Genomic DNA, 27410 nt, shown 5'->3' on the forward strand with positions numbered 1-27410 from the left:
AGCGGCAGGCGGGGAACGTTGGAGTCCTCCGTCACTGAAGCAAGCAAGCCTCATGTTCGCTTCAAACTGCCTGGCTGCCGGCCGCCATCTTGGCTGGCAGTTAATTTGCATATCGCCCTGATTAGCCAATGGGAAGGGTAGCGGACGTACGGCTAATTACCATGTTTCTCTTTTATTAGATAGGCTATGTAGTTCTTTAAAAAGTCATCTGAATGTTTTATGCATTATAATTAGAAGTTACTCTATATGATTCAGTGACTCCTGGAAATACTTAGGATTTAGTGAATCTCAAGGTTCCCTAAAATCTAAAGGGAAAAGAAATGTTCAGCCATCAGTCAACATTTATTGATTGCCTCCTATGCTCCAAGCCACATGCTAAATACTAATGATGCAGAGATGAATTTTTACAACAGTTAACATTAAGGACAACAGATTTCTTATTTTAAATTACTTAATAAAAACATTGCTAAATTTTTGGGTCCTTTTCTTCCTTTTCTGTAAAGCTTTGCTTGATATAATTACCAGAATCTCCTTTTATAACCATTGCATTTATTCAACAAGTATTTCTTGAGCTACTATTTTAGATCAAGCAATGTGCTATGTGCTATCCAGTGGCAACGAGTTAGGCAGGATCTCTGCCTTTACAGAACAGACAGTCAGGTCTGGGGCCAATAAGAAATGTGATATTGGAAAATTACTAAAATGAATTGTTAAAAATTATTTGTTTTTTCAACTTAGGCATTCTCCTCATTACAAAGGTTTTCCTTGGCCAGAGTGTTCAGGCTCGTGAACAGGACTCCATCAGTCAGGCCAACTATCCAATGGTTAATTCAGTGTTCGTCCCTCGAAAATGTGCACTAAGTATGTCTCCCATAAAGAGAAATGTGCTTTCATCTTTCTGAATACAAAACGTTTGTATTTAATACAGATGCTTACAATTTAACCTCTATTTCAAGTAGTTTGTAAACTTTTCTACAAAAAAATGTTCCTAGCTACTAATGAACTTCCATTTTTCTAACCCCTACTTCAATGTCATTTATGTGTGCAAATATATTATTTGTAACATTTTATATTTTACACACATATAATCTCATATATGTGTATATATATAAATACATGTGTATATATATAACATGATAAAAGATAAAAACCCTTTTAACAACAAAGGTTTTAGAGAAATACATTTGTCAAAACTATATGATCACATATTGAATAGAAAAGTGAAAAAGTATGAAAAGGGAAGTAATATGAAAAAAGTAAATCCTACTAGTCTGTTGTGACAGAGTGACTAGTGAGTACTTATAGAATTAACAAACAGTCTAGGTATTGTGGGAAGATAAAAGAAAAAAACTCTCCACACACTAAAATAATAGTTGGAACTTGCTGAATTTGTTGTTCATGAATCTATATAAGAATGAAATAAGTATATTAGGTGTCATGTTGAAGAGTGTTTATTTTGCCTGTTTTTGTTTCTGATTTTACTCTAGATTCTATAGTGGGACAAAGAAACTGTGATTGCAGCTTTCGGCAGTGCAAGTGGTTTGTCTTTGATCATGACCTTGTTTTGCCAGAATACATCGTTGAATTTGAGTTTGTTACAGTGGTATGGATGTATTTTTAATACTAGAGTTTCTTAAATGAGAACATAACATTAATTTGAAGTCTAATAATGTTATGTCATATACATATGTATATGTATATATACTTAAATTTTAAAAACAAATCACTATGACACCTAAATATTTTAATTATGTAAATATATTACATGAGTAACATATGGCTGGAGTTCCACTGGAAAAGATTCAAACTATATTGAAGAATATGGAATAAACATGAAAATCTTCTTTCACTTCAACCCCACTCTCTTTCAGGAGGCATCCATTATTAACAGCTTTGTAGGTTTGTTTTCAGATTTATTCTATGCATTTACAAATATAACAATGCATACCATTTTACATTGTAAAATCAAATTCTAAGTATTGTGTGATGATTTTTGCCTTGAACAATATGTTTTGGACATATTTTCACTTCAGTACATATAGGAGTATACATCAGTCTTTCGGTAGGTGCATACTATTCAGAAATAATCTTATTTATTTGACTACCCTATTGATGAAACATAGGTTTCTTTCAGTATTATTACTATTTAAAACAATATTTCAGTGAACATCATTGTAGACGTTTCTCTGCAGCATAGATTTAAAGAAGAATTTGGATAGTAAAAGGGAATATGCATTTTAAATTTTGATAATTTGAGCATTCTCTTCAAAGATTTTACTATTTTATAAATTTCCAACAGTATTATAGTGTTTGTTTTTTGCATCTTTACCAACACAAAATATTACCAATCTTTTTTTCCTCACTCTGATGGGGGGGAAAAAGAGGATATTTTATTATTTCATATGTTATGGGTTATTTATAATTTTTTGAATCACCTATAATATCCTTTAACCATTTTCTATTGGGCTCTATTGTTTTCATACTGATTGGAAAAATTCTTATATGCATTCTGGATATTAATCCTTTATCATGTCTATATGTTGCAAATATTTTATGTCACTTGTATTTTTTTATTTGTAGCAAAAGACTTACCTTTCATTTTAATTTGTAATTTACACATTAATATTTAAGAAGTCAGATATTTCTTTTCCAGTATGGACTCTAAATTATATGTCTCATTTTCAGAAGGCTTATATAAATACTAGAGGCCTGGTGCATGAAATTTGTGAATTGGGGGTGGGGGGTGAACCCTCTCCAATCTGGGACCCCTTGGGGGATGTCTGACTGCCAATTTAGGTCCGATCAGACATCCCTCTCACAGTTCGGAACTGCTGGCACCCAACTGCTCGCCTGCCTGCCTGCCTGATTGCCCCTAACCACTTCTACCTGCAAGCCTGATCACCCCCAACCACTCCCCTGCCAGCCCAGTCACCCCCAACTGCCCTCCCCTGCTGGCCATCATGTGGCTGTGGGCACCATCATTTTTTAGGGTGGGGCAGTCAATTAGCATATCCCTCCTTATTGGCTGTGGGTGCCACCATCTTTGCGATGGTGTGAGGGTCAATTAGCATATTCTCTCTTTATTACACAGGATTCTTTATTTTCTTCCAAATCTTATATAGATTATTCTAAAACTTTTAGATATTTAGTTCCATCTAGGTATTTTTCTATATTGTGTGAAGGAGGTATGGTGATCAAATAAATTGTCTCTTAAAAATGAATAGCTACTTGACAAACATCATCTTTTTTCCTCTACTTTAAGATACCATCTTTGTTTTTAAAATTATTTTCATATATAAGGAGCCGATTTATAGATCTTACTATTCTGTTCTAGTCATCATCTTGTCTAATCTTGGACTCCTATTACATTGTTTTGGTTATTATAACCTGATGATATGTTTTGATAAATGATAGGGCAAATTCCCTTCCCCTGCCCCTAACTCATTGAAGAAAAAAAATTCTCAGCTAACTCTTGAGTATTTTCTTTACTAAATAAAATTTAGAATCAGCTTGCTAAATTCTATTTAAAATCCTATTAGGATTACATTGAGATTGTATTGAATTTAAAACTTCATTTAGGGTAAAATGAATACTTTGCAGTATTGGGCCTCTCATCCAGGAACATGATAAGTTATTTCATTTACTCAAGTCCTCTCTGACAGTTTTCTTTATATAGGTCTTAATTCTTGTTAAGTATAGTTCTGGGCATGTATATTTTATATTGTTATTATGAATGGGATTGTATTAGTCAAGTATGCTTTCAGCAAAAGATACAGAAATCCAGACAAAGTAGAAAAAAAACTCAAATTATAAGTAGTTGAGAGGTGGGCAGTTCCTGACTATTCAGGGATGTCAGCAAAGACAGTAACTCCATCATTCTTCTGCTTGCCACTTCATGAGCTCTTTTGACCTGAAGATTCAGTTTTTTCTTTAGTTTAGGGAAGTTTTCTTGTAATTCCTTGATTATTTCCTCTCTTCTATTTTCTGTCAAGCTCCCTGAAACTAAACATTGGACATTCTAAATTATCCTCCACATCTTGTAAATTTTTTCTTTCATATTTTATATCTTCATTTTTAAAATTTTGTGTTCTGAATGAGTTCCACAATATCAGCTTCCACATTGCTAATTTGATCTATTGCCATATCCATTTGGTTTGTCAAAGCATTTATTAATTCCACTTATTGTTTTTATTTCAAAGTTTTGTATCCTATTTTTCCTATAGTAGATGCTTTATTCTAATACAGATGCTTTATTCTCCTAGGTTTTTGAAAATTCTCTTATAGACTGTTTTGTTTTTTTCTAGAGTCATTTCTATTTGTTCATGTTGTTCTTGCTTATCAATATGTAATTCTTACCATAATTATATAATTATCTGATTACCAATTACCTGGAGCATTCTCCTGCTGTTTTACTTGTCCACTCAGAACACCAAGTTTCTCTGGACCTGCTCTGCAGTGGTTATCTCCTGCATGTGTTTTGACTAGAGGTTACCTTTCTGATCCTATTTCTCTGTCAATTCAGTCCCCTCTGATTTATGTCTCACAATTTCTAGTCTTTTGCTGTGCCCTATCCATTGTTATATAAATTTTTGCTAATTTTAAGGAATATTTAGTGGGAGGGGATGAATACATCACTTATTCTTAGCCCACAATTTTAATCTACTCTCATACATTGCCTAATGTGATTCTTATCATCATAGGTATCTATACTAATAAAAGAGTAATATTCTTATTAGACCAGACATCTTCCCGACGACCTTCCGGACAAAGCCATGGTGGTGGGGCCGAGGCAGAGGTGGTTAGGGGCAACCAGGTGGGCAGGAGAGAGCAGTTAGCAGCATCAGGCCAGCAGGCAGAGGCAGTTAGGGGCAATGAGACAGGTAGGCAAGCAAGTGGTTATGAGCCAGCAGTCCCGAATTGCGAGAGGCATGTTTGACTGCCGGCAATCAGACATCCCCCAAGGGATCCCAGATTGGAGAGGGTGCAGGCTGGGCTGAGGGACCCCCACCTCCATGCACGCATTTTGTGCACTGGGCCTCTGGTCTATAATAATAAAGGCATAATATGCTAATTAGACTGGATGTCCTTCCGGACAAAGCTGGAGCTGAGAGGGTTGAGGTAAAGGCGGCTGCTGCAGCGGGCAGGGGCCAAGCCCCTTGCACAAATTTCGTGCATTGGGCCTCTAGTTACTATATAACTAAAAACCTTTTCTAAATAGCCTATTTCTTTTTCAAAAACGATAAACTCAGCAACCAAATTTTCAATATTTTAAATAAATTTTTAGGTCAAGACTTATTCTTTATTTTCTTCAGTCAACAATGCTATTCTAGAAGAAAGCAAAAAAAGTTCAGAAGGATCAGTATTGTCCCAGGAATTGAAATTTGATGATGAAGTTATAAAAATGGACCCCAGGATCAAGCCAAGACCAAAACTTATTAGCTTGGATGATAAAACAATACTTTCCCTTGCCAAGACTAACGTATACAGTCATATTGTAGTAAGTATTATGATGAATAACATTTTTGGACAAGAACCTTGAATTTGAAATCAGAATCTATCATATGAAATCTAAAGGTATTAAACCACCTATCTGATCATGCTAGGCATCATGTGGTCAAATTCCAAAGTACCCAACCCTTTCCTTCTATGTGGACTACATTTGTGCTGTCTGGTAGTAATGTAATATTAGCTATACATGTAATTTAAAATTTTCTATTCACATTTACAACATATTTTAAAAATTGGCCCTGGTCAAGTAGGTTACTTGGTTGGAGTGTCGCCCCAATACACCAAAGTTGCAGGTTCAATCCCTAGTCAGGGTACATATAAGAATCAACCAATGAATTCATAAATAAGTGGAACAACAAATTAATGTTTCTCTCTCTCTCTCTCTCTCTCTCTCTCTCTCTCTCTCTCTCTCTCTCTGTCTCTCTATATCAATCAATAAATAGATAATAAAATTTAAATGGCAGGATTAATTTTAGTAATATATTTTAGTTAATCTAACATACCCAAAATATTATCATTTCAAAATACAATGGATAGTAAGATTCATTAATCAAATTGTTTCATAATAAGTATTTGAATTCTGGAATATGTTTTACAGCACATTCCAATTCATTTTTTCTCTTTTCTTTTTTTTCTTTATTAAGATATTACATATGTGTCCTTATACCCCCATTGCCCCCTCATCCCCCCACTCATGCCCTCACACCCCTGGTGTCTGCAATTCATTGTTTCTGCATTATAATATCAAGATGTCATATTTGAGTAATAATTTTTTATAATAAAGCTTTAGTAATGCAAGGTATAATATATGAGTGTGTTTTGACTGGATTAAAACTCTATAACATGTATTCCTGTAGACTTAAAGGGATTGAATAAAAGTTAAAAATACAACAGAAGGTAGGTCTTTTTGTTATCTGTGATTTGCAAGATAAAAAACAGAGAGGAGGAAAAAAACAAACAAATCATAGAGGAGGAGACTACAATTTCAGAATGCCTTAGCCTGATATGACCTCAGCCTGGATGCATTAATTCGACCAACACCCAGAACATAAAAATGGAGAGGCTTTTTCATCTTAAATTTGTTTATACTGCTTAAAAGCCAGCAAACTTTCTAGAGCTTCTAGTAAGAATACTAGATGTCACAAGAACGTTTAGAGAGCGCATCCTTTGTTTTCCTTCCTTTGTGTCATTACTATAAGTTCAGGTACATACCTCTTATTTTCTTTTCAGTCTTCCCCACTGCATTGAGTTTTATGAAAACATACATAAAAATAAATTATTTAGAAATAAAACCCCCAGATTTGTAACATAATTTTATATTCTCTAATAGCACAATTACATACCAAAAAATTAGGGTTGTCTTTTGCACTGATTTATTCATCTAGCATTTACGGAGAATGTGCTATGTTTTAGGCAATGAGGTAAGTATTGGGGGTTCAGAATGAAGAAATTATTTTTCCTGCATCAAGGACATCATTTTAGTGGAGGAGACAGATATGTTAAAAACATAGGAAGCTTGGAGTTGCTGGGAGAGTTCCACAGAAAGAAGTGAGTTTTGTGCAGTTTTTTGAAGGTTAAGTGAAATTTAGTTGTTTACATATTCCAGGCAGAGGAAATACTCTACCCATAGGCACATAGTTTTGAAAGAACATGGTGTCTTCAGGGAACACAGAGAAACTCAGTGTGACTAGAACATAGGATGTGTGATGGTAGAAGGTAGAGGTGTCAATTGGAATACAGGAAGCAACATGAAACAATAGGTGGAAGAGTAGGAGATTATAGCCATACTAGGGGCCCAGTGCACAAATTCGTGCACCTTGAAAGGAACTGTGGGCTGCGAGGCTGCAGTAGGCACAGGGGAGGGTCTCGGCCCATCCTCTGTGACCCTGCCTGGCCCCTCCCGCCGCAGCCCCAGTCCCCTATCTGCCATCAGCCCTGCTCCCGCTGCTCGCATACACTGATGGCACTGGCCCTGCTTGCACCCACTGATGGCGCAGAACAATTGGGGCCGGTGCTGTCAGCGAGTGTGAGTGGCGGCTGCTGCCCCAATCGCCCCTCACGAGCAGAAGGAGGTGGAGAAGCCCTCAGGAGTAATCAGGACCAGTAGTCGCTGCTCACACCCGCTGATGGCACTGAGTGATCGGGACTGGCACCGGGCATCGACAGCAGGTACAAGTGGGGCCAGCACTGGCAGCAGGTGTGAGCATCACATGGGAGCAAAGAATTTTCAGTAATCACCAGAGGCTTGCCCCAATGACAGCGACTGGACCCCCGCCTTGGTCTGGTTCCCTGTTCACCTGTTCCACCATCTTGTTGCAGCCAACGCCCACCATGTTCCTCACACACTCCCTGGTGGTCAGCACACATCATAGTGACTATTAGGTTCTGCTGTTCAGTCTATTTGCACATTAGCCTTTTATTATATAGGATTAGAATGGATTTTTAAAGGCACATTTAAAATTTTAGATTCTTTAAGAAACTGGCTCTCTGTAAAGACTCTAATTTTGGCAGCTTGTGTTTAGATTTCATTGAAGTCAGACTGGTGGTATGGAAATCCAGTAAAAACTATTGTAGTAGTCCAAATGACAGATAATAGTCTAAACTAAAGCACTGATGATAGTGATAGTATGGAGTGATTAGTTTGAGAAACATTTCTAGAATCAAATGAATGTGGAAAAGAGGGAAATGGGGTGATCAACAATATCTGTTAGATAGTGAAACTCATAATCAGGATTGACAACATAAACTATCAAGCAAATATATAGGGAAGTTGATGAATTCAGTTGTGGACATGTTAGGTGTAAGGTATCTGTAGATTTTATCATGGTTGATACCTACATATGACCTGTGGAATAAACTAGTATGCATAAACTGGCCCTTCTTAATTTGAGCTAAGTTTTGACAACTATTTGACATTTACTTGTTGCTCCCTACCAGGAATTTAGTTATGTCCATAGTATATATAATAAGGTATTAGATGGTAGAGGTAAGTGAAGAAGATTGGGAGGTAGACACCTAATTTTATCATAATACCAATTTATTGTGACTACTGCAGTAAGTTGTATTAATACATTTCTTATGCCACTGTTTATTTTGTAGACTATACATAAACATAATCTTCGCTTGATACCATTCACAATGCTGTAGCTTAAAGACAAAAAGATATGTAGATATCAGGGTCCCCCCAAATATAAAAATATATAATAATAATTTTTATATAGCCCAGGAAAATGGACAGGGGAAGTCTGGGCCAAATCCTGACATAGAAATTGTCTTATCCACTCTTCCACCTCCTTCTTTGATGTTCTGTCCTCCTATTTCAGCACCTCATTCAGCCTTTCTTCCTCAGTCCAGTGCTCTCGCAGGGTTTCTTGCAGTCAAGGTATATCCTTGCCATCCACTCTCTCTTGTGAGTTACCCAGCTAATATCCAAAATCTTTAGGGCCTATATTGTTCACTGGCTAGCCTAAGCAATATATCTGTCCTCATAAATAACTCAACAATATCTATATATATATATAGCCTAAGTGACTGGCCGACCAGCCAACTGGCCAACCGTATGGTAGCTACGATGTGCACTGACCACCAGGGGACAGACGCTCAACACAAGAGCTGCTGAGCTGCGGTGACGTGGCAGCTGGGGTTCTTGGGTAACGCACCTGGAACCAGAGAGGAGGGAGCTCGATTCTGGGGTGCATCACCCAAGAACTGCCCTCTCGCAATCCAGAACCCCTTGGGAGATGTTGGTGAGCCGGTTTCAGCCCGATCCCCGCAGGCCAGGCTGAGGGATTCCATTAGTGCACAAATCCGTGCACTGGGCCTCTAGTATTAAACTATTTTTGTAAAATAATTTCATGCCAATTATAGATAAACTTGGACCAAGTGGAAAGTCAAATTAATCAAGAACCAGATCTAATGATGCTATAATAAACTATACCTTCCAAAAACCACACATTAGATTTTTTAAATATATTTTATTGATTTCAGAGAGGGAGAGGGAGAGAGAGATAGAAACGTCAATAATGCCCTAACCAGTTTGGCTCAGTGGATAGAGCGTCAGCCTGCGGACTGAAGGGTCCCAGGTTCGATTACGGTCAAGGGCATGTACCTTGGTTGTGGGCACATCCCCAGTAGGGGGTGTGCAGGAGGCAGCTGATTGATGTTTCTCTCTCATCGATGTTTCTGATTCTCTATTCCTCTCCCTTCCTCTCTGTAAAAAGTCAATAAAATATATTTTTTAAAAAAAGAAACATCAATAATGAGAGGGAATCATTGATTGGCTGCCTCCTGCACACCGCACATTGGGGATCAAGCCTACAACCCAGGCATGTGCCCTGACCAGGAATTGAACCATGACCTCCTGATTCACAGGTCATCACTTAACCACCGAGCCACTGGCTGGGCAGATTTCTTTTTCTTATTGGCTCAATCTTAATGTCATTTAAGTAACTATGGTATAGAGTATAATCTGTCTTATTTTTAATTTATGTTTTATTTTACTTCAGAATCTGAATCTACATGGAAACAGCTTGAGTAGACTGAGAGATCTCTCCAAGTTAACAGGACTTCGAAAACTTAATATCAGTTTTAATGAATTTACTTGTTTAGATGATGTATACCACTTGGTAAGAACTGTTCTTTCAAAATTATTTAAGTAAAACAGAATTATTAATTTGATGGATAAATTGTGTTTGTAATTATGACCTCATATATACCATATTCAAGATTATACAGCCCAGATCAGGAACAAAACCTACATACTCTGCACTATCTTACTTTCTCTAAAATATAGATTCCATTTGAAAACCAAATATACAACTGTGGTCATATCAGATTTCTAGCTACTTTAAAAAAATTTATTAAAACAATTCCAGATTGTTTTTAAAATATCCTTTGGAAAGTGTTGTTTCCATTTTGTTCTGCTCTTACTACTTCACATCTAATATTGTCAGTTCCTCCCATCTATTCATTATCCATGTTATTTCTTTTTCTCTCTGCCTTGTCCTTTCTACCTGAATGTCACATGCATGGCTCTTGTTTGACTCATGTTTGTCGTCTCGTAGTTCATAGGACAAATATAGTAATGCTCATATACACATTAGTTTGGATCTTGTCTGGCTTTTGCTTTCCTTTTCATATATTATATAGTAAATTTAATTACATATGTGATTTCATAACTCCAATCCATCATTCCAAGTTTCCGTGGGTCCCAGCTCATTGACATTCCTTTTCAGACTATCATTCTCAGCTCTTATTCATTCTCTACCTCCTAGCAACCATAGCAAAGTCCTTGCGCTGCTGCTTCCATCACTGATGTGGGAGCGGTTACTTTGTTTATTGGCCTTTGGTTTCAGTGTTAATTAAGCCCCCTTCCTTGTTTTTTACGGTAAGCCAAAGTCCCATTTATTTATTCATTCATTTATAAATTGAATTTATTGAGGTGACATTGGTTCACAAAGCCATATAGTTCTCAAGTGTAGAACTCAACAAAACATCATCTGCATACTGCATCGTGCACCCATTGCCCAAAGCAAAGTCTCTTTCAGTCCCCATTTTCCTCTTTTTGCCCATTTCTGTTTGTTCTGCCCTGGTGATTCCCTGAGACCCCACTCCTCCCAATTTACAACCCCACCCAAGCTGTGGGCAGAAGCGTTTGCATATGAATGGCCTGTCCTTTCTCAGGCTAAAAACCTTTCATCAAACAAGCTGCAGCTCGATCAGGGAGTCCCAAACCTATCAATAAAAGGTCCAAGACCTGGCACCAGCACTATCCTGCCTTGCTTCACAGCTGGGCCTTATCTGGGCACTTTCAAACCCAATACAAAGAGGAGGAATCTACAGATCTCTCTGTAGCTCCTGCTGGGTGGCCCAAGCAGTGTCTGACTTTGCACCTCCCTGGAGAATCAAGAGCCAGTGTACCCAGTGGTCAGTGTCAGACCATACCAGATTACAACTCTACACATCCATTAGTGACACACTCAAGGGGCAGATTCAGTGAACACCAAAGCCACACTGAAGCAAGTCCTGCTCTATAAGGGTGTCTCCTACACAGCAGCTCCCCCACTGTAGTCTCAGCTGGTCCTCACAGCCAATTGGCCTGGAGGTCAATTCCTCCCAGTGACACTAACAGCAATAAAGTCTCAACTACAACAAGACTGTGCTCACAGACCACAAAGGGGTGCACCTAGAATTCCAAGCTCAGGTGACTGGGAAGGCTGAGCCACTGGGCCCTATAGGACAACTACTACACAAGGCCACTATATCAACTCAAGGAGACATAGTAGCTCTACCCAATACATAGAAACAAACACAGGGAAGCAGCCAAAAAGTGGAGACAAAGAAGCATGTCACAAATTAAAGAAATGGAAGAAAGCAAACTACTGGCTATAGAGTTCAAAACCACAGTTATAAGGTTATTCAAGAATCTTCTACAAACCTCTAAGGGACTCAGTGATACTTTTAAGGATCTTACTGAGAATGCCAAAAAAATAAAGAAAGAAAAAAGAAAAAGGACCAGTCAGAAATTAAGCATACACTGACTGAAATAAAGAATAATATATAGGGATTCAACAGTAGACTAGAGGATCCAGAGAATCAAATCAAGGATTTGAAATATGAGGAAGCAAAAAACACCCAACCAGAAGAGCAAAAAGAAAAAAGAATCCAAAAATATGAAGATAGTATAGGAGCCTCTGGGACAACTTCAAGTGTACCAACATCTGAATTATGGGGGTGCCAAACGGAGAGAGAGAGCAAGATATTGAAAACCTATTTGAAGAAATAATGACAGAAAACTTCTCCTACCTGGTGAAAGAAATAGACTTACAATTTCAGGAAGCACAGAGAACCCCAAACAAGAGGAACCCAAAGAAAACCACACCAATTAAAATGCCAAGGGCAAAAATCAAAGAGAAAAACTTAAAAGCAGCAGGAGAAAAACAGTTAGTTACCTACAAGGGAGTACCCATACAACTGTCAGCTGATTTCTCAACAGAAACTATGCAGGCCAGAAGGGAGTGGCAAGAAATATTCAAAGTGATGAATAGCAAGAACCTACAACCAAGATTACCCAGCAAAGCTATCATTTAGAATTGAAGTTCAGATAAAGAGCTTTCCAGACAAGAAAAAGCTAAAGGAGTTCATCACCACCAAATCAGTATTATATGAAATGCTGAAGGGTATTCTTTAAGATGAGGAAGAATAAAAAGGTAAAGATAAAAAATATAAGCAACAAAGTGGCAACATATCTATCAACCATTGAATCTACAAGTCGAATGAATAAAAAAATCTGACGAACAGAATAAACTGGTGAATAGAATGAGGGGCATGGAAATGGAACAGACTGATGATTCTCAGAGGAAAGGGAGTGTGTGGGGGGTGTGGAAAGAGATTAGACAAAGATCCTATATGCATGTATGCATTACCTATGGACACAGACAATAGAGTGGCGAGGGCCTGGGGTGAGGTGGGAACCAGGTGGAGGGGAGCTATGGAGGAGGGGGAAATAGACCTCTGTAGTAATCTCAACAATAAAGATTAATTAAAAAAATAAAAATAAAACTATCCGAATAATACACATATTAGATATTATGCTATCATTAAAAATAATTTTGAAGAACATTTAATGATATGTGAGCATGTTAAAGGATACAAAATTCTATACAATATAATCTGTTTTATACAAAAATATATATGTTCATATAATAAAAAAAATTTCAATTATTCTTTGTGAACAATAGAATTATATGTTTTCTATATTTTCTTTGTATCTGTTTATTGTAGTTCCCAAATTTCTAACACAGAATATGTTACTTTAATGATTTTTCAAAATTATTAAAATTCATGCACTTTTGAATAAGAAAAACCATAAACTAGGTTTGGTTTGTACCTCTGAAGATCAACCTTTTAACCATGTTCAATAGTTTAAAGCAAAAGCCTAAATCTTAAGAAGTGTAATTCCTTGTTTTGGGGGACAAATTATCTTCCCAGTTCCTCTTTGCCTTCTTTTCTCTGAAAGCAAGCAATGCCACTCTATGTTAACAAGGGCGAAGTGTGAATTAAGAGAGAATGACTAAAATAAAATACCTGTAGCTCTATAGTGAATGTATACATTGATACCATGATTGCAGTATAACTAATGGTTAGGTTTCTGTGAGGATTATCAAAAAGCATGTAGAATACTTAGAGGATCGTAGAGAAAGGAACTACGTTAATACAAACCATGATCCCTTCAGCATCGCTTCTATTTGCATCTATTGCAGTACAACCTTGAATATTTGGATGCAAGCCATAACCATGTGATAACCCTTGAGGGATTCAGAGGTCTGATGAAACTGAAGCAGTTAGACTTGAGCTGGAATCAACTGAAAAAATCTGGTGATGAAATAAATATATTATGCAAACACACCACAAACCTTCTCATTCTTGATATTCGACATAATCCATGGCAAAAGGTATGCAACAGATGCGATAAGAAAGCAGGTATTTCAGAGCCATTTTCTCACTACTATTCAATGAAAGCCAAAAATAGACAAATTATCTTCATTGTATTAGAATTTCTTCTTTAAAAAATATTTTTAATTGATTTCAGAAAGGAAGGGAAAGGAGAAAGAGAGAGAGAAAGAGAGAGAGAGAGAGAGAGAGAGAGAGAGAGAGAGAGAGAGATAATGAGAAAGAATCATTGATTGGCTGCCTCCTGCACGCTCCCCACTGGGGATTGAGCCCGCAACCCAGGAATATGCCCTGACCAGGAATTGAATTGTGACCTCCTAGTTCACAGGTCAATGCTCAACCATTGAGCCATACCAGTTGAGCTAGAATTTCTTTAAGTATTTCATAAGTTAAATTTAGTATAGTTATCAAATGAATCAAATGTTACTATAAGAAGTAACATTATAGCCTATAAAAGGCTATAATTTCATGCCAGACATTTTCGTAATCTAATAGTTTGATAGTATTATGGTTTTAAGAATGTTAGCTGTCATTGCCATTTATAAAACTTCAGAGAGTTTATGTAGCTCAGTGTGCTAGAACTTTATTGTAATGAAGCAAAGGAACCAAGAATAATAGAGTATAGTAAAAGAAACATACTACAAAGGGGGGAACAAATTTATCATCTCCCTTACTACTAGCTGACTGCTGATCTAGATTAAAAGGAAGCACAGCCATTGTTCTTTGAACACTTTTACCACAGTCGCTTTTCAACAGCATATGGGATTTCCCCCTTCATAAGAATAGAACCATCCACCTCCAAACAGGACAGATTAACTCATAAATATAATTTAATTTCAACTATTATGTAAAGAACTAGAGGCCTGGTGCACAAAATTCATGCATGGGTGGTGGGGGTTGGGGAAGTCCCTTAGCCCGGCCTGCACCCTCTCGCAATCCAGGACTGTTGGCTCCTAACTGCTCATCTGCCTGCCTGACCGCCCCTAACCGCTCTGCCTGCCTGATCGCTCCTAACCACCTCTGCCTGCCTGATCGCTCCTAACCACCTCTGCCTACCTGCCTGATCACCCCTAACCACTCTGCCTGCCTGCCTGATTGCCCCTAACTGCTCGCCTGCTTGCCTGATTGCCCCTAACCGTTTCTTCCTCAGCCCCTTTATTATTATTATAGATAAGTTAAGCCTTTATTTTTAGATATGCAATAAAATAAAAGATGCATAATTTTGAGTTATATTGGGAAGGAATGAAGAACACCCCCTTCCATGCCATAACAGGTGTAGTATTTTGTAAAAATTAACTTTCTGTTATTTTTCCCCAGCCAGCCACACTAAGGTTGAGTGTTCTTGGCAGACTGAAGACCCTGACTCACTTAGATGGGGTTCTAGTTTCAGAGGCAGAAGCTACAGCAGCTATGAAATTCATCAGTGGCACAAAGATTACTCAGGTTAGATTTTACTATTTATACTTATTGTGATATTTTGAATATACAAATAACATTTCCCATTTTCTTATTAAGATTTTATATTGTCTTAGCATGCTAATAAAAAAGCAATTAATATATAACAATCATATCCCTTGAACTTTTTTCTGCTTAAATGTATCCCATTTAACTTTCTATAAAATAAGATAAGCTGAGAGGCCATGAGAAATCATTTAGTGAATTAGCTACATATTATTGGTATTATATGTTGTGTTTGAAAAAAAACAAAATCTATTAACTTGAAGGAGAGGAGAGGTCTATGATTCCCAGATTAATAATGCTAATATTTTGGACAAAGTCGCTTCAACAGTCTAAATATCTCCAGTCTAGTTTTCTATCTATTTACTTTTTGTAAGGCACTTAAATATTAGTTAATTTTGGATCTATCAAAATGAAGGAAAGATACTTTTTTGTTGATTAAAAATACAATTAACTCCTGAAGAAGAGTTGGGGATTTACCCTACCAGAAATCAAAACTTATTAAAATCCTTTAAGACAGGGTGGTGAATATCTGGCCTGAGGGCTGTATATGGCCAGTGAAATCATTGGTCTGGCCCTGCCAACACATCAGGGGTGAGTTAATTAAGTGTTCGACCAAATATAGCAGACTAATTTTTATATGGCCCAAGAATAATGTTATAAATATCCAAATGGCCCTTAGCAGAAAAAAGGTTCCCATCCCTGCTTTAAGACAACGTGGAATTTGTGCAGAGTTGGGCAAATAGACCAAAAAGAATCTATATATATAAAAAGCCAGTGTCCATGATGACCAAATGACCAGTCACCATGAGGTGAATTGAGCACCTCTCGGTCCACAAGCAGGGTGGGGCGGGACTAGGGGCTGGCGAGCGGGCTGAACGGCTGACCTCTTGGTCCCTGCCCCCTGCCCACAGGCTCTGATGGATCAGCGATGGTGAACAGGGAAATAGGGGTAGGTGGCAGGAGGACCAGGTTAGCTGTCAGGCCGTTGGGATCACCAGCTAAGTCCCCAGCTGCTCGGGGGCTCAGGCCTGTGGGAAAGCAGGTGCTGGCGACTTCACCTTCATGCATGGGCACTGGGCCGGCCGCTGATGGAACATGATGCCTGCTTGGGGCTGCTCACGCGGGTGCCGCCCCACCGCCACTGCCACTGCTGCTGGGGCTTGAGGTACTGATGGAAGCTGCGGGGCATGCTCATGCCTACCTGCCCCGGCGTGAGCAGCCCCAAGCGGGCAGCGTGTTCCATCAGCGGCTGGCCTGGCACATGCACATGAAGTCGCCGGCACCTGCTTTCCTGCAGGCCTGAGCCCCTAAGCAGCTGGGGATGAGCTGGTGATCCCAAACACCTGACAGCCCAGCAGCAGAGGCTGCGTTTGGCCTGGGGACTGGCAAACGGGCAGAACATGGCCCTGATCGCAGGAGGCTAGGCCCTAGGGACCCTACATGCACAATTTTGTGCGCTGGGCCTCTAGTAGAATATAAAGGCTCAATATTGACCCACACATGCATGGAAACTTGGCAAATAACAGAGCTGCCTTGAAGATTAGGGAGGCTAGTCAATAAAAGGCACAGAGACAGCCCTAGCCAGATTGGCTCAGCGGATAGAGTGTCGGCCTGCGGACTGAAGGGCCCCAGGTTCGATTCCGGTCAAGGGCATGTACCTTGGTTGTGGGCACATCCCCAGTAGGGGGTGTGCAGGAGGCAGCTGGTCAGTGTTTCTCTTTCATTGATGTTTCTAACTCTCTATCCCTCTCCCTTCCTCTCTGTAAAAAATCAATAAAATATATTTTTAAAAAAGGCACAGAGACAAATGCATTAAGAACTTCACTATAAAAAGAAAAACCAATATGTTTTAGAAAAAAAATATCAACGATTCTCATTATGACCTTGAATTCGAAAAGAATTTATTACACAAGAAACAGAGAGCATAAAACTGTAAAAGATTGGATTTGTTTACAGTAAAATTAATACATCTGTTCCTCAAAGGGGATACCATGAAAAGACATACTAGAAAAAGAAATTTGCAACACATCTAACAGATTTTTTTTTTTTATATAACTAGACTATATCATGAAAATAACAACCCATCAAACAGAAATAAATGGTCCAAAGATTTAAACAAATACTTCACTGGAGAGGAAATCAGAACAGCCAAACAACTTAGGAAAAGATGCTCCACCACATTTGTATTAAAAAAAAAAAAAGAACATTAAAACTGCAGTGACTGCCCTAGTGGACAGAGTGTCAGCCTGTGGACTGAGGGGTCCTGGGTTCGATTCTGGCCAAGGGCATTTATCTCAGTTGCAGGCTTCTCCCCAGATCGGGCCCTGGTTGGGGCATGTGCAGGGGACAACCAATCAATGTGTTTCTCTCACATAGAGATTTCTCTCTGTCTTTCCCTCTCTCTTCCACTCTCTCTAAAAATCAATGGAAAGATATCCTCGGGTGAGGATTTAAAAAAAAAACCAAACACAAAAAATTGCAGTGATTTACCAATTTATAGCCACCACTTGGCAACAATTTTAAAGCCTGACAATATCAAGTTTTAGCAAAGATCTGAATTAATGTTACAAGTGGTACAATTACTTTGGAAAACCAATTTGGCATTATCTAGTAAAGCTGAATATAAATACACCTTACAAACCAGCATATATACTGGGTACATATTTGTTTATACTCTAAATAAACTCTTACTGTATACACCAGGAGTCATGCACAATAATATTCATGACAGAAATGTCTATAAGAGCAAAAAACTGAGATCATCTCCAGTGTTCATTAACAGAAGAGTTGATAGGAAATGCTATACAGCAATGACATCTGAATAATCCACAGCTACATGCAACAGCATAGTTGAGTCTCTTGAATATAATGTTGACAAAAAAGCCAGTCATAGGAAACTTCATATATATTATTCAATTTACATAAAGTTCAAATATGTGCAGACTAAATGATATACAAACAGGACAATAAAGTAAGTAAATGGTAGATACAAAATTTGAGATCATTTGATCACTTCTTAGGGGATCAACTGATACACTTGAGTGGTGGCCTGTGAGGAAAAAGAGGAAAGGATTAGGATGGGTAATAGGAATATTCTAGCTCTTAAGCTGGTTTCAGGATGGATTATATGGTGTTTGTATTACAGTATTCCTTTCACAATTTTATAAATATGATTTGTATGGTTAAATATCTGCTAAAACAAAAATAAAGTACATAATTTAAGGTTTATCTACACATTGAAAACATTTTAAGGCAACGGAAATGTCATATTTTAAAATTATTCATTGGGCCACTCCTCTAGGAAACTGTACTTTTTAAAAATATATATATTTTATTGATTTCTTACAGAGAGAAAGGGAGAGAGATAGAGAGTCAGAAACATCGATGAGAGAGAAACATCAATCAGCTGCCTCCTGCACACCCCCTACTGGGGATGTGCCCACAACCAAGGTACATGCCCTTGACCGGAATCAAACCTGGGACCTTTCAGTCTGCAGGCCGACACTCTATCCACTGAGCCAAACCAGTCAGGGCTAGGAAACTGTACTTTTAACTAGCTATAAATAAACTTCTACATGTCATTTCCTTTACTCATCATGTGTTTTTTATTGTATTAGTTATCTCTCTTACGGCATTCTAGCAGTAAGGAGGAAAGACCGCGGATACTCAGTATATGGCCTTCTGCCAAAATCCTGACACAGATTTCGAAGTTAGGACCGCATGCACATCTGAATGTGAACTGGTACTTGAAGGTAAAGGCTAATTCTATTAAACTCCATTTTTAAAAAAAGTTTAATTTCAATAGATTTTTAGTTAGCTTTGGTCTGCCTATCATAAAGAGGACACAGATGGGTGTCAGAAAAGTGGAAGAGCTGAATTAAAATTAAACAGGGAGATCAAGTTGTTTATAGTTATGTTATGGGGGCTAGGCCTTGACAGTAGTCACCACAGAATTGGAGATTTTTGCATAAAGGTAGACTACAAAATCAAAGAGTAGGTTCTGATAATATGTCAAAATAAGCAAGCAAACTTTAAAGCTCGGAGCCAAAGATCAAACCAAAAGTTTGGGTGGCAAGGTAAAAGGGATGGAAAGTCCTGTCGTGGGCATAGGGGAACCTCCTTAGAATTCAGCTGCGGTTAAAGGAAAGGTTCTGGAGCCGCAGCAGCTTCTTGCTGCATAGAGCACCCTTATGTATCTTACCAAAGATGGAAACTGGGTTAAGAAAAGCTGCGCCTTGAAAACGGAAGATATTAGTGGCATTATTTTTATGATGGAATATATACAGATAATTTAGCTTTGATGCAGGCCCAGTGACAGCCTTGGGACACAGGGAGTTCTGGAATTAGAATGGCCCTTTAAATTGTTCCAAGTTGGGCTGAGTTGGCCAGGCCTTTATATCCCTCTGTCATTGGATGTGGGCCAGCCTGGGCTGGAGCATGACCTTGGGCAAGGCAGCTCTCTGCAGCTGAGGCTGGCTGTCCCTGAAGGGGCTGAAAGCTGAAAGCTTTCTGCCAACAGCATTCCTAGCTGCTAGGACAACTCTTTCATTGCAGTGGGCGTCTGACTGACACAGCACAATGACCAAATTCCATATAAGTCCCTCTTGGAGTTAAAATGTTGTCAAATTTTACTTTTTTGTAACCTAAGGGCTTCATAATATTGTGAAGGAGTTCCTTGGATGCTACCATATTTGAATCATTTCACTAACCATTTCCTTTTATAACACTGAATGTATTGATGAGATTCAAAAGTAAGATAAACTACTCATTATTCTACAGATAACTGCCTTAAATTTAGATGGGCAACATCTCTTTGAAATCACAAATTTAGAAAAATTGGAAAATTTGAAATGGGCATCATTCAACAACAACAATCTCACTAAAATGGAAGGCTTGGAATCCTGTGTTAACTTAGAAGAGCTCACATTAGATGGAAACTGCATCTCAAAGATAGAAGGTAAAGTATTTGAGAAATTGAAAGTCAGAATATGAATATCTAATTGACAAGAGCAAAAAATGAATGACACTGAGGGTACCATTCCTGAAGAGGAAAAGCTCTAGAGAAGTGCCAAGAAGGTTAGGAGCAGAGTATTCTAAACACCTATTAGTGCAGTGGTTCTCAACCTGTGGGTCGTGACCCCTTTGGAGGGGTCGCCTAAGACCATGGAAAACACATATATAATTACATATTGTTTTTGTGATTAATCATTATGCTTTAATTATGTTCAATTTGTAACAATGAAATTGGGGGTCACCACAACATGAGAAACTGTATTAAAGGGTCGCGGCATTAGGAAGGTCGAGAACCACTGTATTAGTGGGCTCAGTGACCACCTGCTGAATATCATGAGCCCAGGTAGCTGACTTTCACCTCTTCCCCTTCCCTCTCCTCTCCTCTATGCCAGTGGTTACCAACTCTTACCAAACCTAACACATTACAAACGAGGCAGTAATTAATATTTATTGAGTTGGAAAAATGAATGAATGAGGTGCATTAAAAAAGATAAAACAGCCCTGTTTGTTTTTCAAAATATGAAATTAAGGTTACATTTGGAAATTGAAGACTTTAACAAAAATGAAAATATTCATAAGAGATTGAAAATCAAATGTACTATGTAACCTTTTATATGGATCCATATGCAAGTACAATTAGGCAGCTTCACTAATGTCTGGGTATGCACACACACACACACACACACACACACACACACACATATCTGGGCATCAAACATTTCTGGATGTGCATTTTAGTAACAGAGAGGCCCTTGGCAAGGACTGAAGGTAAAAATTGGAAATCATGGCTGGAAAAAAGACTTAATTTATACTTTATTCACTTTTGAATTCTTGGATTATTTTTAGCACATGTGTGTGTACTACCTTTTACATAAAATAGAACATTTTATTTCAAAAAATCCTATATGCAAAAGCGAATATTAAATATCTTTTAAAACAGCATGAATAGCATTGGTTATACTTTATGTTAATGGCTGTTTACAATGTATTTCTAAACCTTGCTTGAGCATAAGAATCACTTGAACTAATTATTGAATATACAGATTCACAGGTCTCTCTGTAGATTTCAGTTAGTACGCCTGAGGCTAGCGCAGGCATTTGTGTTGAAAACCATCACTAGTCTTCCATTCCCATACAATAGGGTGTTAGTTTAGCTTTGTACATATAATTGAGAACCCCATTTCCTTTTTATTCCCTTCCATAAGCCCACTAAAGGGAAGAATCCTCCAACCTATACTCACTTTCCCTATACCTACTTCTCAGAGAAGATAGCTACCCCGCTAAACTTTAACAGATATTTCTCTTCATTTTTCCAGACACAGATGGGTGTAATATCCATTTAAGAATTTCTGCTTGGATGGTTTTATCTCAACAGACCCTAGATCGATTTACTTTCAGCATTGCATAGTCCTGTGATAGAAGTGGGTGGGAAAGGGGAGTGGGTAAAATTTACTGAGGACCAATTATTTGCCAAAAGCTATAACTGATGTTCTTCAAATGCCATGCCACTTAATCCCATAGCCCTTTAGAAGTAGATTTTAGTATGCCCATTTTGTGGATGAGGAAAATGAGGCTCAGAGGGCACATCATTTTACAAGTCTAGTAGTGATACATTTGGCACCAACTCTGACTCCAAAGCTCTTATCTTTCAACTGTACCTTCCTATCTACAGTTATAAAGTGCCTACACTATGTAACGTACACAGGAGTTAGATTGTGGTGAGAGGTGGCATTTTTTAAAAAGTTCTGTCTAGAGTACTTTTAATCATACAAAAGTGGAATTAGCCTAATTGACTCTTTTTAATGCAAATAATACCACAGTGAGGAATGTGCTCCAGAGTATTGTATTCCAGTTCCTTACCCTCTTTTTAAATGGGGTAATTATTTTTACCTTTGTGTAGAGCTTTGTGTTACTGAAGTGGTTCTCAACCTTCCTAATGCCGTGACCCTTTAATACAGTTCCTCATGTTGTGGTGACCCCCCAACCATAAAATTATTTTCGTTGCTACTTCGTAACTGTAATTTTGCTACTGTTATGAATAATAATGTAAATATCTGATTTGCAGGATGTATTTTCATTGTTACAAATTGAACATAATTAAAGCATAGTGATTAATCACAAAAACAATATATAATTATATATGTGTTTTCCAATGGTCTTAGGCGACCCCTGTGAAAGGGTCGTTCGACCCCCAAAGGAGTCACGACCCACAGGTTGAGAACCGCTGTGTTACTGTGATGGTGAAAAATCTTAATTATATCACTTGAAGTTTATTTGAAAGCAAAATTTATTATTTCCTACTATGTAATACCTTCCTTTAACAGCTAAGAAGAATGAGTCTACTTAGAATTCCAAAACTGGAATTTAATACATTAGCTAGGACTTCATACACATTATATCCTTAAATAAAAGGAAAAACAATGATGGTTACTATTACAGAATCAGAAAAGCCACTTGAATTTAGAAAAAGAGAAACAGAAAAATGACCAGATGGTTCTTTTTTAAATTAACCTTTCAGCGCTGTCTGAATGTTTTCTTGAATTTGCTTATTTTTCTAGGCATTTCCAACCTGACTAAATTAACCCGCCTCAGCATAAACAATAATCTCCTCACTGGTTTGGAAAAGCATACTTTTAATAACATGCTTCATCTTCACTCCCTTTCTCTTGAGAACAACAGGATCACTTCATTGAGTGGTTTACAAAAAGCTTTTACTCTAATTGAACTATACATAAGCAATAACTATGTTGCTCTCAATCAGGAGATCTACAATTTAAAGGTGACTATCTGCGGTAATGTTTTTGTCTTTAAAAATATTGTTTCTTTGTACTCTGAAAGTAATGCATGTTCCCTGTACAGGATTTGGGAAATACAGAAAAATGTAAAAAGAAAATAATAATCAAGGATAACGCGGTTTATCCCATTTATGTATATACATACAAACAAATGTGTGTGTAACCACAATGTCCCCAGGTTGATAACCTCCATGGGTAAATTTTTTTAGTACTCAAATAAAATAACCCAACCCCCATTCCTCCTAACTCAGTACTTCTAAAGATTTCCCAACCTGGATAGAGAGTAAGATTCTTTAACATTTCCTGTTCTCAGAGCAATTCTTAATTATCTCTCACTTCCTTACTGGTTCCTACTGGTGGATCTGTCTTTCTGGTCAACTTTGCCTAGCTTTGCTCTCTGTAGTTCTCCCAAAGAAACCTCTCATTCAAGCTACTGTATAATAGGCTTTACTGAAAGTTTGAATAAAATGGGAGTTTACCACAATGCATAATAGGAATTCATTTCAAATGTAATGTGTGGTTTAATTGCTTATAAAGTTCAATGGCCATTTCCTACCACGGGAACTCTCACCTTGGCCCCTTTTCTTTTGCTTATACCATAGTTCTAGGACTTTATCTCCTAACAAAATGTAGGTCCATTTCCCATCTTCCCTCAAGTTCAAATTTATCCCCATCTTATTCCCCAATATAAATAGTTCTTCTAAAGCTTGCAGAGGCAACCTAATCAACAATAGCAGCAACAAAATAAACCATTTTACATTATGATACAAAATAGTTTCACTCCCTCTAACCTTAACCTCTCCCAGCCACATCCACTCAGGACCCTTTCTTCACAACAAGGGCACATTAAAATGTCTTCTCTAATAAGAAAGCACATTTTCCTTAAAATTAATTCTGCCACACTCTCAGAAGGTAAGAGCACTTTAGTTTTATCCCTCATCAGAAGGCAGTGTTCTCCATCCCAGTTATATCTCTATGCACATATACGTACTATTTAATAGGCCATTATTCCATAAACAAAATATACTCTTTTAAACTTACTTAATTCCCTCCAAATTATTACCACTGAAAGATCATACATTTAGCACCAGCATCCAAAAATGGATTCTGGTCATATTGTACAAAATTGGACGCTAATGGTCTGAATGGGTAACACTTGTACTAAAAAGTATGCTTCAAATCACTCAAATCACTATAAAATGATAGAGTAATTCAAATATTAAAATTCAAGGATAAACTCTTAAGGGGAAAAAATTTGAGATATATATATATACATATATATATACATTTAAATGTATGTATTTTTATTACCCAGAGTTTATGCAACTTGGTCATTCTAAATGTGTATGGAAACATTATTGTATGGAATCAAGAAAATTACCGGTTGTTTGTAATATTTCATCTTCCAGAACTGAAAGCTTTGGATGGAATCTCAATTGTAAGTTGTTTTATGACTCAGTTTTGGGTCCATATGGAATATATGAATATTCACATATCCATCGGCCATAATTATATTTAACATTCTTTATCTCTAGTATGATACCCAAACTTACTATGCTTATTAACATCTAGGTTTCCAAAACACATTATGGACCTGGGTTTTCAAATTTTTTCCTCTGGCCAATTCTTTTTTTCCCCCTTTTTATTAAATGTATTAGGGTGACGCTGGTTAACAAAACTATACAGGTTTTAGGTGCACAATTATACAGTGCATCATCTATACACTGTATTGTGTGTTCATCCTCCTCCTCTGGCCAATTCTAATCATCGGAATTGAGGTGGCAGGGAAGAAAAATGCTGGCTACATTTGCACCCACTAATTCAATGCCTAAAAAATAAAGAGCACAATTTTATAGAACAGGATAGAAAAAAAACTGCTCTGGAACCCTACCAAAAAAAATGCTCTGGAGTCCTACCATCCCCTTGGACTCCAAAATAGCTTCCTATTTCCTGGAAAATACAGTTATTATACTTAAGAAAAAATACATTTAAACCAACAAATGATATGTCAACATTACCAGTAAATGAACCAACAAATGATATGTCAACATTACCAGTAAACTGTAAAGAAAAATAATACAGGACTAAATATGAAAGCAATATTTAGAAACTTGAATTCTGTAACAACTAAGTTAATACAGGGCTCCTGTGTAACACTGCCTAGCTCCTGCCAAACAATAAAATTCATTAATCTAGAAAACTGAGAGATAGTTATGACTGTTTGGGACTCTGAGATGCTCTGAGAAGATTGCTAATTCTAATCTGCTGCTCTCTGTGGTCACAAAACTAGAAAAGGGGAAGCCAATTAATCAGAAAACTTTTGGACAAGAATAGGTTTACTCCCTCCAAACACCACAAAATAAATCATGGCCCCAAACAGAATGGGAGCAAGGAGAAAGACCTTGAAGCCCTCCCCGGTTTGGCACAGTGGACAGATCATCTATTCCTCAAAATAGAAAATCAAAAACATTCTCCCCTAACACAAACAAATTCTCTAAAATCTTGTACTGGGTTTTATTTAGATATTGGCTTTCATTGAGGGATGTTTTAAAAGTAGACTTAGGAAACTCATGTGCTCAAATGATACTGGCAAAGATCTTATCCTTCCTCTCTCTCTGTGCCCTCATTGAAGGATCACGTGAGAAAGTGCTTTAAGAAATAAGTGTGGGAAAACATTTTCCCCAAGGAAAAGTTATACTCTGCTCACTGACAATGAGTGTTGTTTAACTATTGTTCCTTTCACTTTGACTACCTAAAAGTTCAGGGACAATTTATGGTTCAATAACAGAAAACCCTGTAGGATTTATGGTCTATCTGTCCCTACCCTGTTTTTATCTATTTTCACTTAGATCATTCTTGGACCCGATCTCTATTTATTATTTTCATTTTACTGTTGAATTATATGTGCTTCCTGTAAGCTGCCAAACATTCTCTGTGGGATGAGATAGTGTATAAGTATATGAATTAATAATGGAACATGAAGACCAGACTGAATAATTTAGACTTTAATTGAGGCATAATAGGAAGGCAAAAGATTGAGTAAGGGGAGTAACATATTCAAAACTATATATTAGGAACTTTAATCTAACAGAAGTGTTTACAGTAATAGATGAAAGACCAGTAAGACTATTAGAATAGTCTACATGTGAGGTACAGAGAACCTGAATCAAGGGGAGTTGACTTTATTTTTTTTAAATATATTTTATCGATTTTTTACAGGGAGGAAGGGAGAGAGATAGAGAGTCAGAAACATCGATGAGAGAGAAACATCCATCAGCCACCTCCTACACACCCCCTACTGGGGATGTTCCCGCAACCTAGGCACATGCCTTTGACCGGAATCAAACCTGGGACCCTTCAGTCCGCAGGCCGACGCTCTATCCTCCAAGCCAAACTGGCTAGGGCATGGGGAGTTGACTTTAAAATGGAGAGCTGGAAGGTATGAGAAATACTGGGGAGAACTAACAGAATTTAGTAATCAATTGGATTTAAAGGACAAAGAAAGGGAAGAGTAAAAGATGTCTACAAAGTTTGAGTCTATACTAGTAAAAGATATTATAACAGGAATATGAATATAAGAAGAAAAGCACTTTTCAAAAATAAGATTATTAATGTTGAACACACTAAGTTTTATATGATAGTGGATCATCTGACTGGAAAGGCCAAGCAAGCAGTTGAATACACAGGACTAATTTTAATTATGGAAATTTAATTTACATTTGTTTAGATTTGGAAGTAATTTGAAGAAAGTTGATAGCTAAAACCAAAAGCATATGTAAGATTGTCTAAATTAAAAGAGTAGAGAAAGTAAATAAATCCAAGTGAGGCTTTAAAACTTCCATTTAGGAAATTTACAGAGGAAAAGAAGCCATAAGAAGTATGTGCCCAGGGAGATAGAAGAGCAATATAATTCTAGAGTTGTTTTTGTTAATCCTCACCCAAGGATATTTTCCCATTGACTCGTTTTTTTTAGGGAGAGTGGAAGGGAGAGGGAGAGACAGAGAGAAACACATAAATTGGTTGCTTCCTATAAATGTGCCAGGATCGAGCTGCAACCGAGGTATATGCTCTTGGCCAGAATCGAACCCTGACCCCTTCTGTCCACTGAACCAAACCAGGTAGGGCTTCAAGTTCTTTTTCATTGCTCCCATTCTGTTTGGGGCCATAATTTATTTTGTAGTG

The 27410-nt window shown here is 37.5% G+C and overlaps 1 protein-coding gene across 1 annotated transcript in view; it reads left to right on the forward strand.

Annotated features, from left to right (window-relative positions):
• The window catches only part of LRRC9 (leucine rich repeat containing 9), a 94737-nt gene that overhangs the window by 36996 nt on the left and 30331 nt on the right, over positions 1-27410 (forward strand). Inside the window, exons 13-22 of the mRNA XM_036355246.1 lie at positions 739-861; positions 1488-1603; positions 5285-5497; positions 10014-10133; positions 13770-13961; positions 15277-15402; positions 19038-19172; positions 20200-20377; positions 22992-23212; positions 24544-24666. Of these exons, the coding sequence (XP_036211139.1) occupies positions 739-861; positions 1488-1603; positions 5285-5497; positions 10014-10133; positions 13770-13961; positions 15277-15402; positions 19038-19172; positions 20200-20377; positions 22992-23212; positions 24544-24666 (1547 nt within the window). The remainder of the gene's footprint in view (positions 1-738; positions 862-1487; positions 1604-5284; positions 5498-10013; positions 10134-13769; positions 13962-15276; positions 15403-19037; positions 19173-20199; positions 20378-22991; positions 23213-24543; positions 24667-27410) is intronic.

This window comes from Myotis myotis, unplaced genomic scaffold (genome assembly GCF_014108235.1).
Source record: "Myotis myotis isolate mMyoMyo1 unplaced genomic scaffold, mMyoMyo1.p scaffold_m19_p_1, whole genome shotgun sequence".
NCBI classification, from domain to species: Eukaryota; Metazoa; Chordata; class Mammalia; order Chiroptera; family Vespertilionidae; genus Myotis; species Myotis myotis.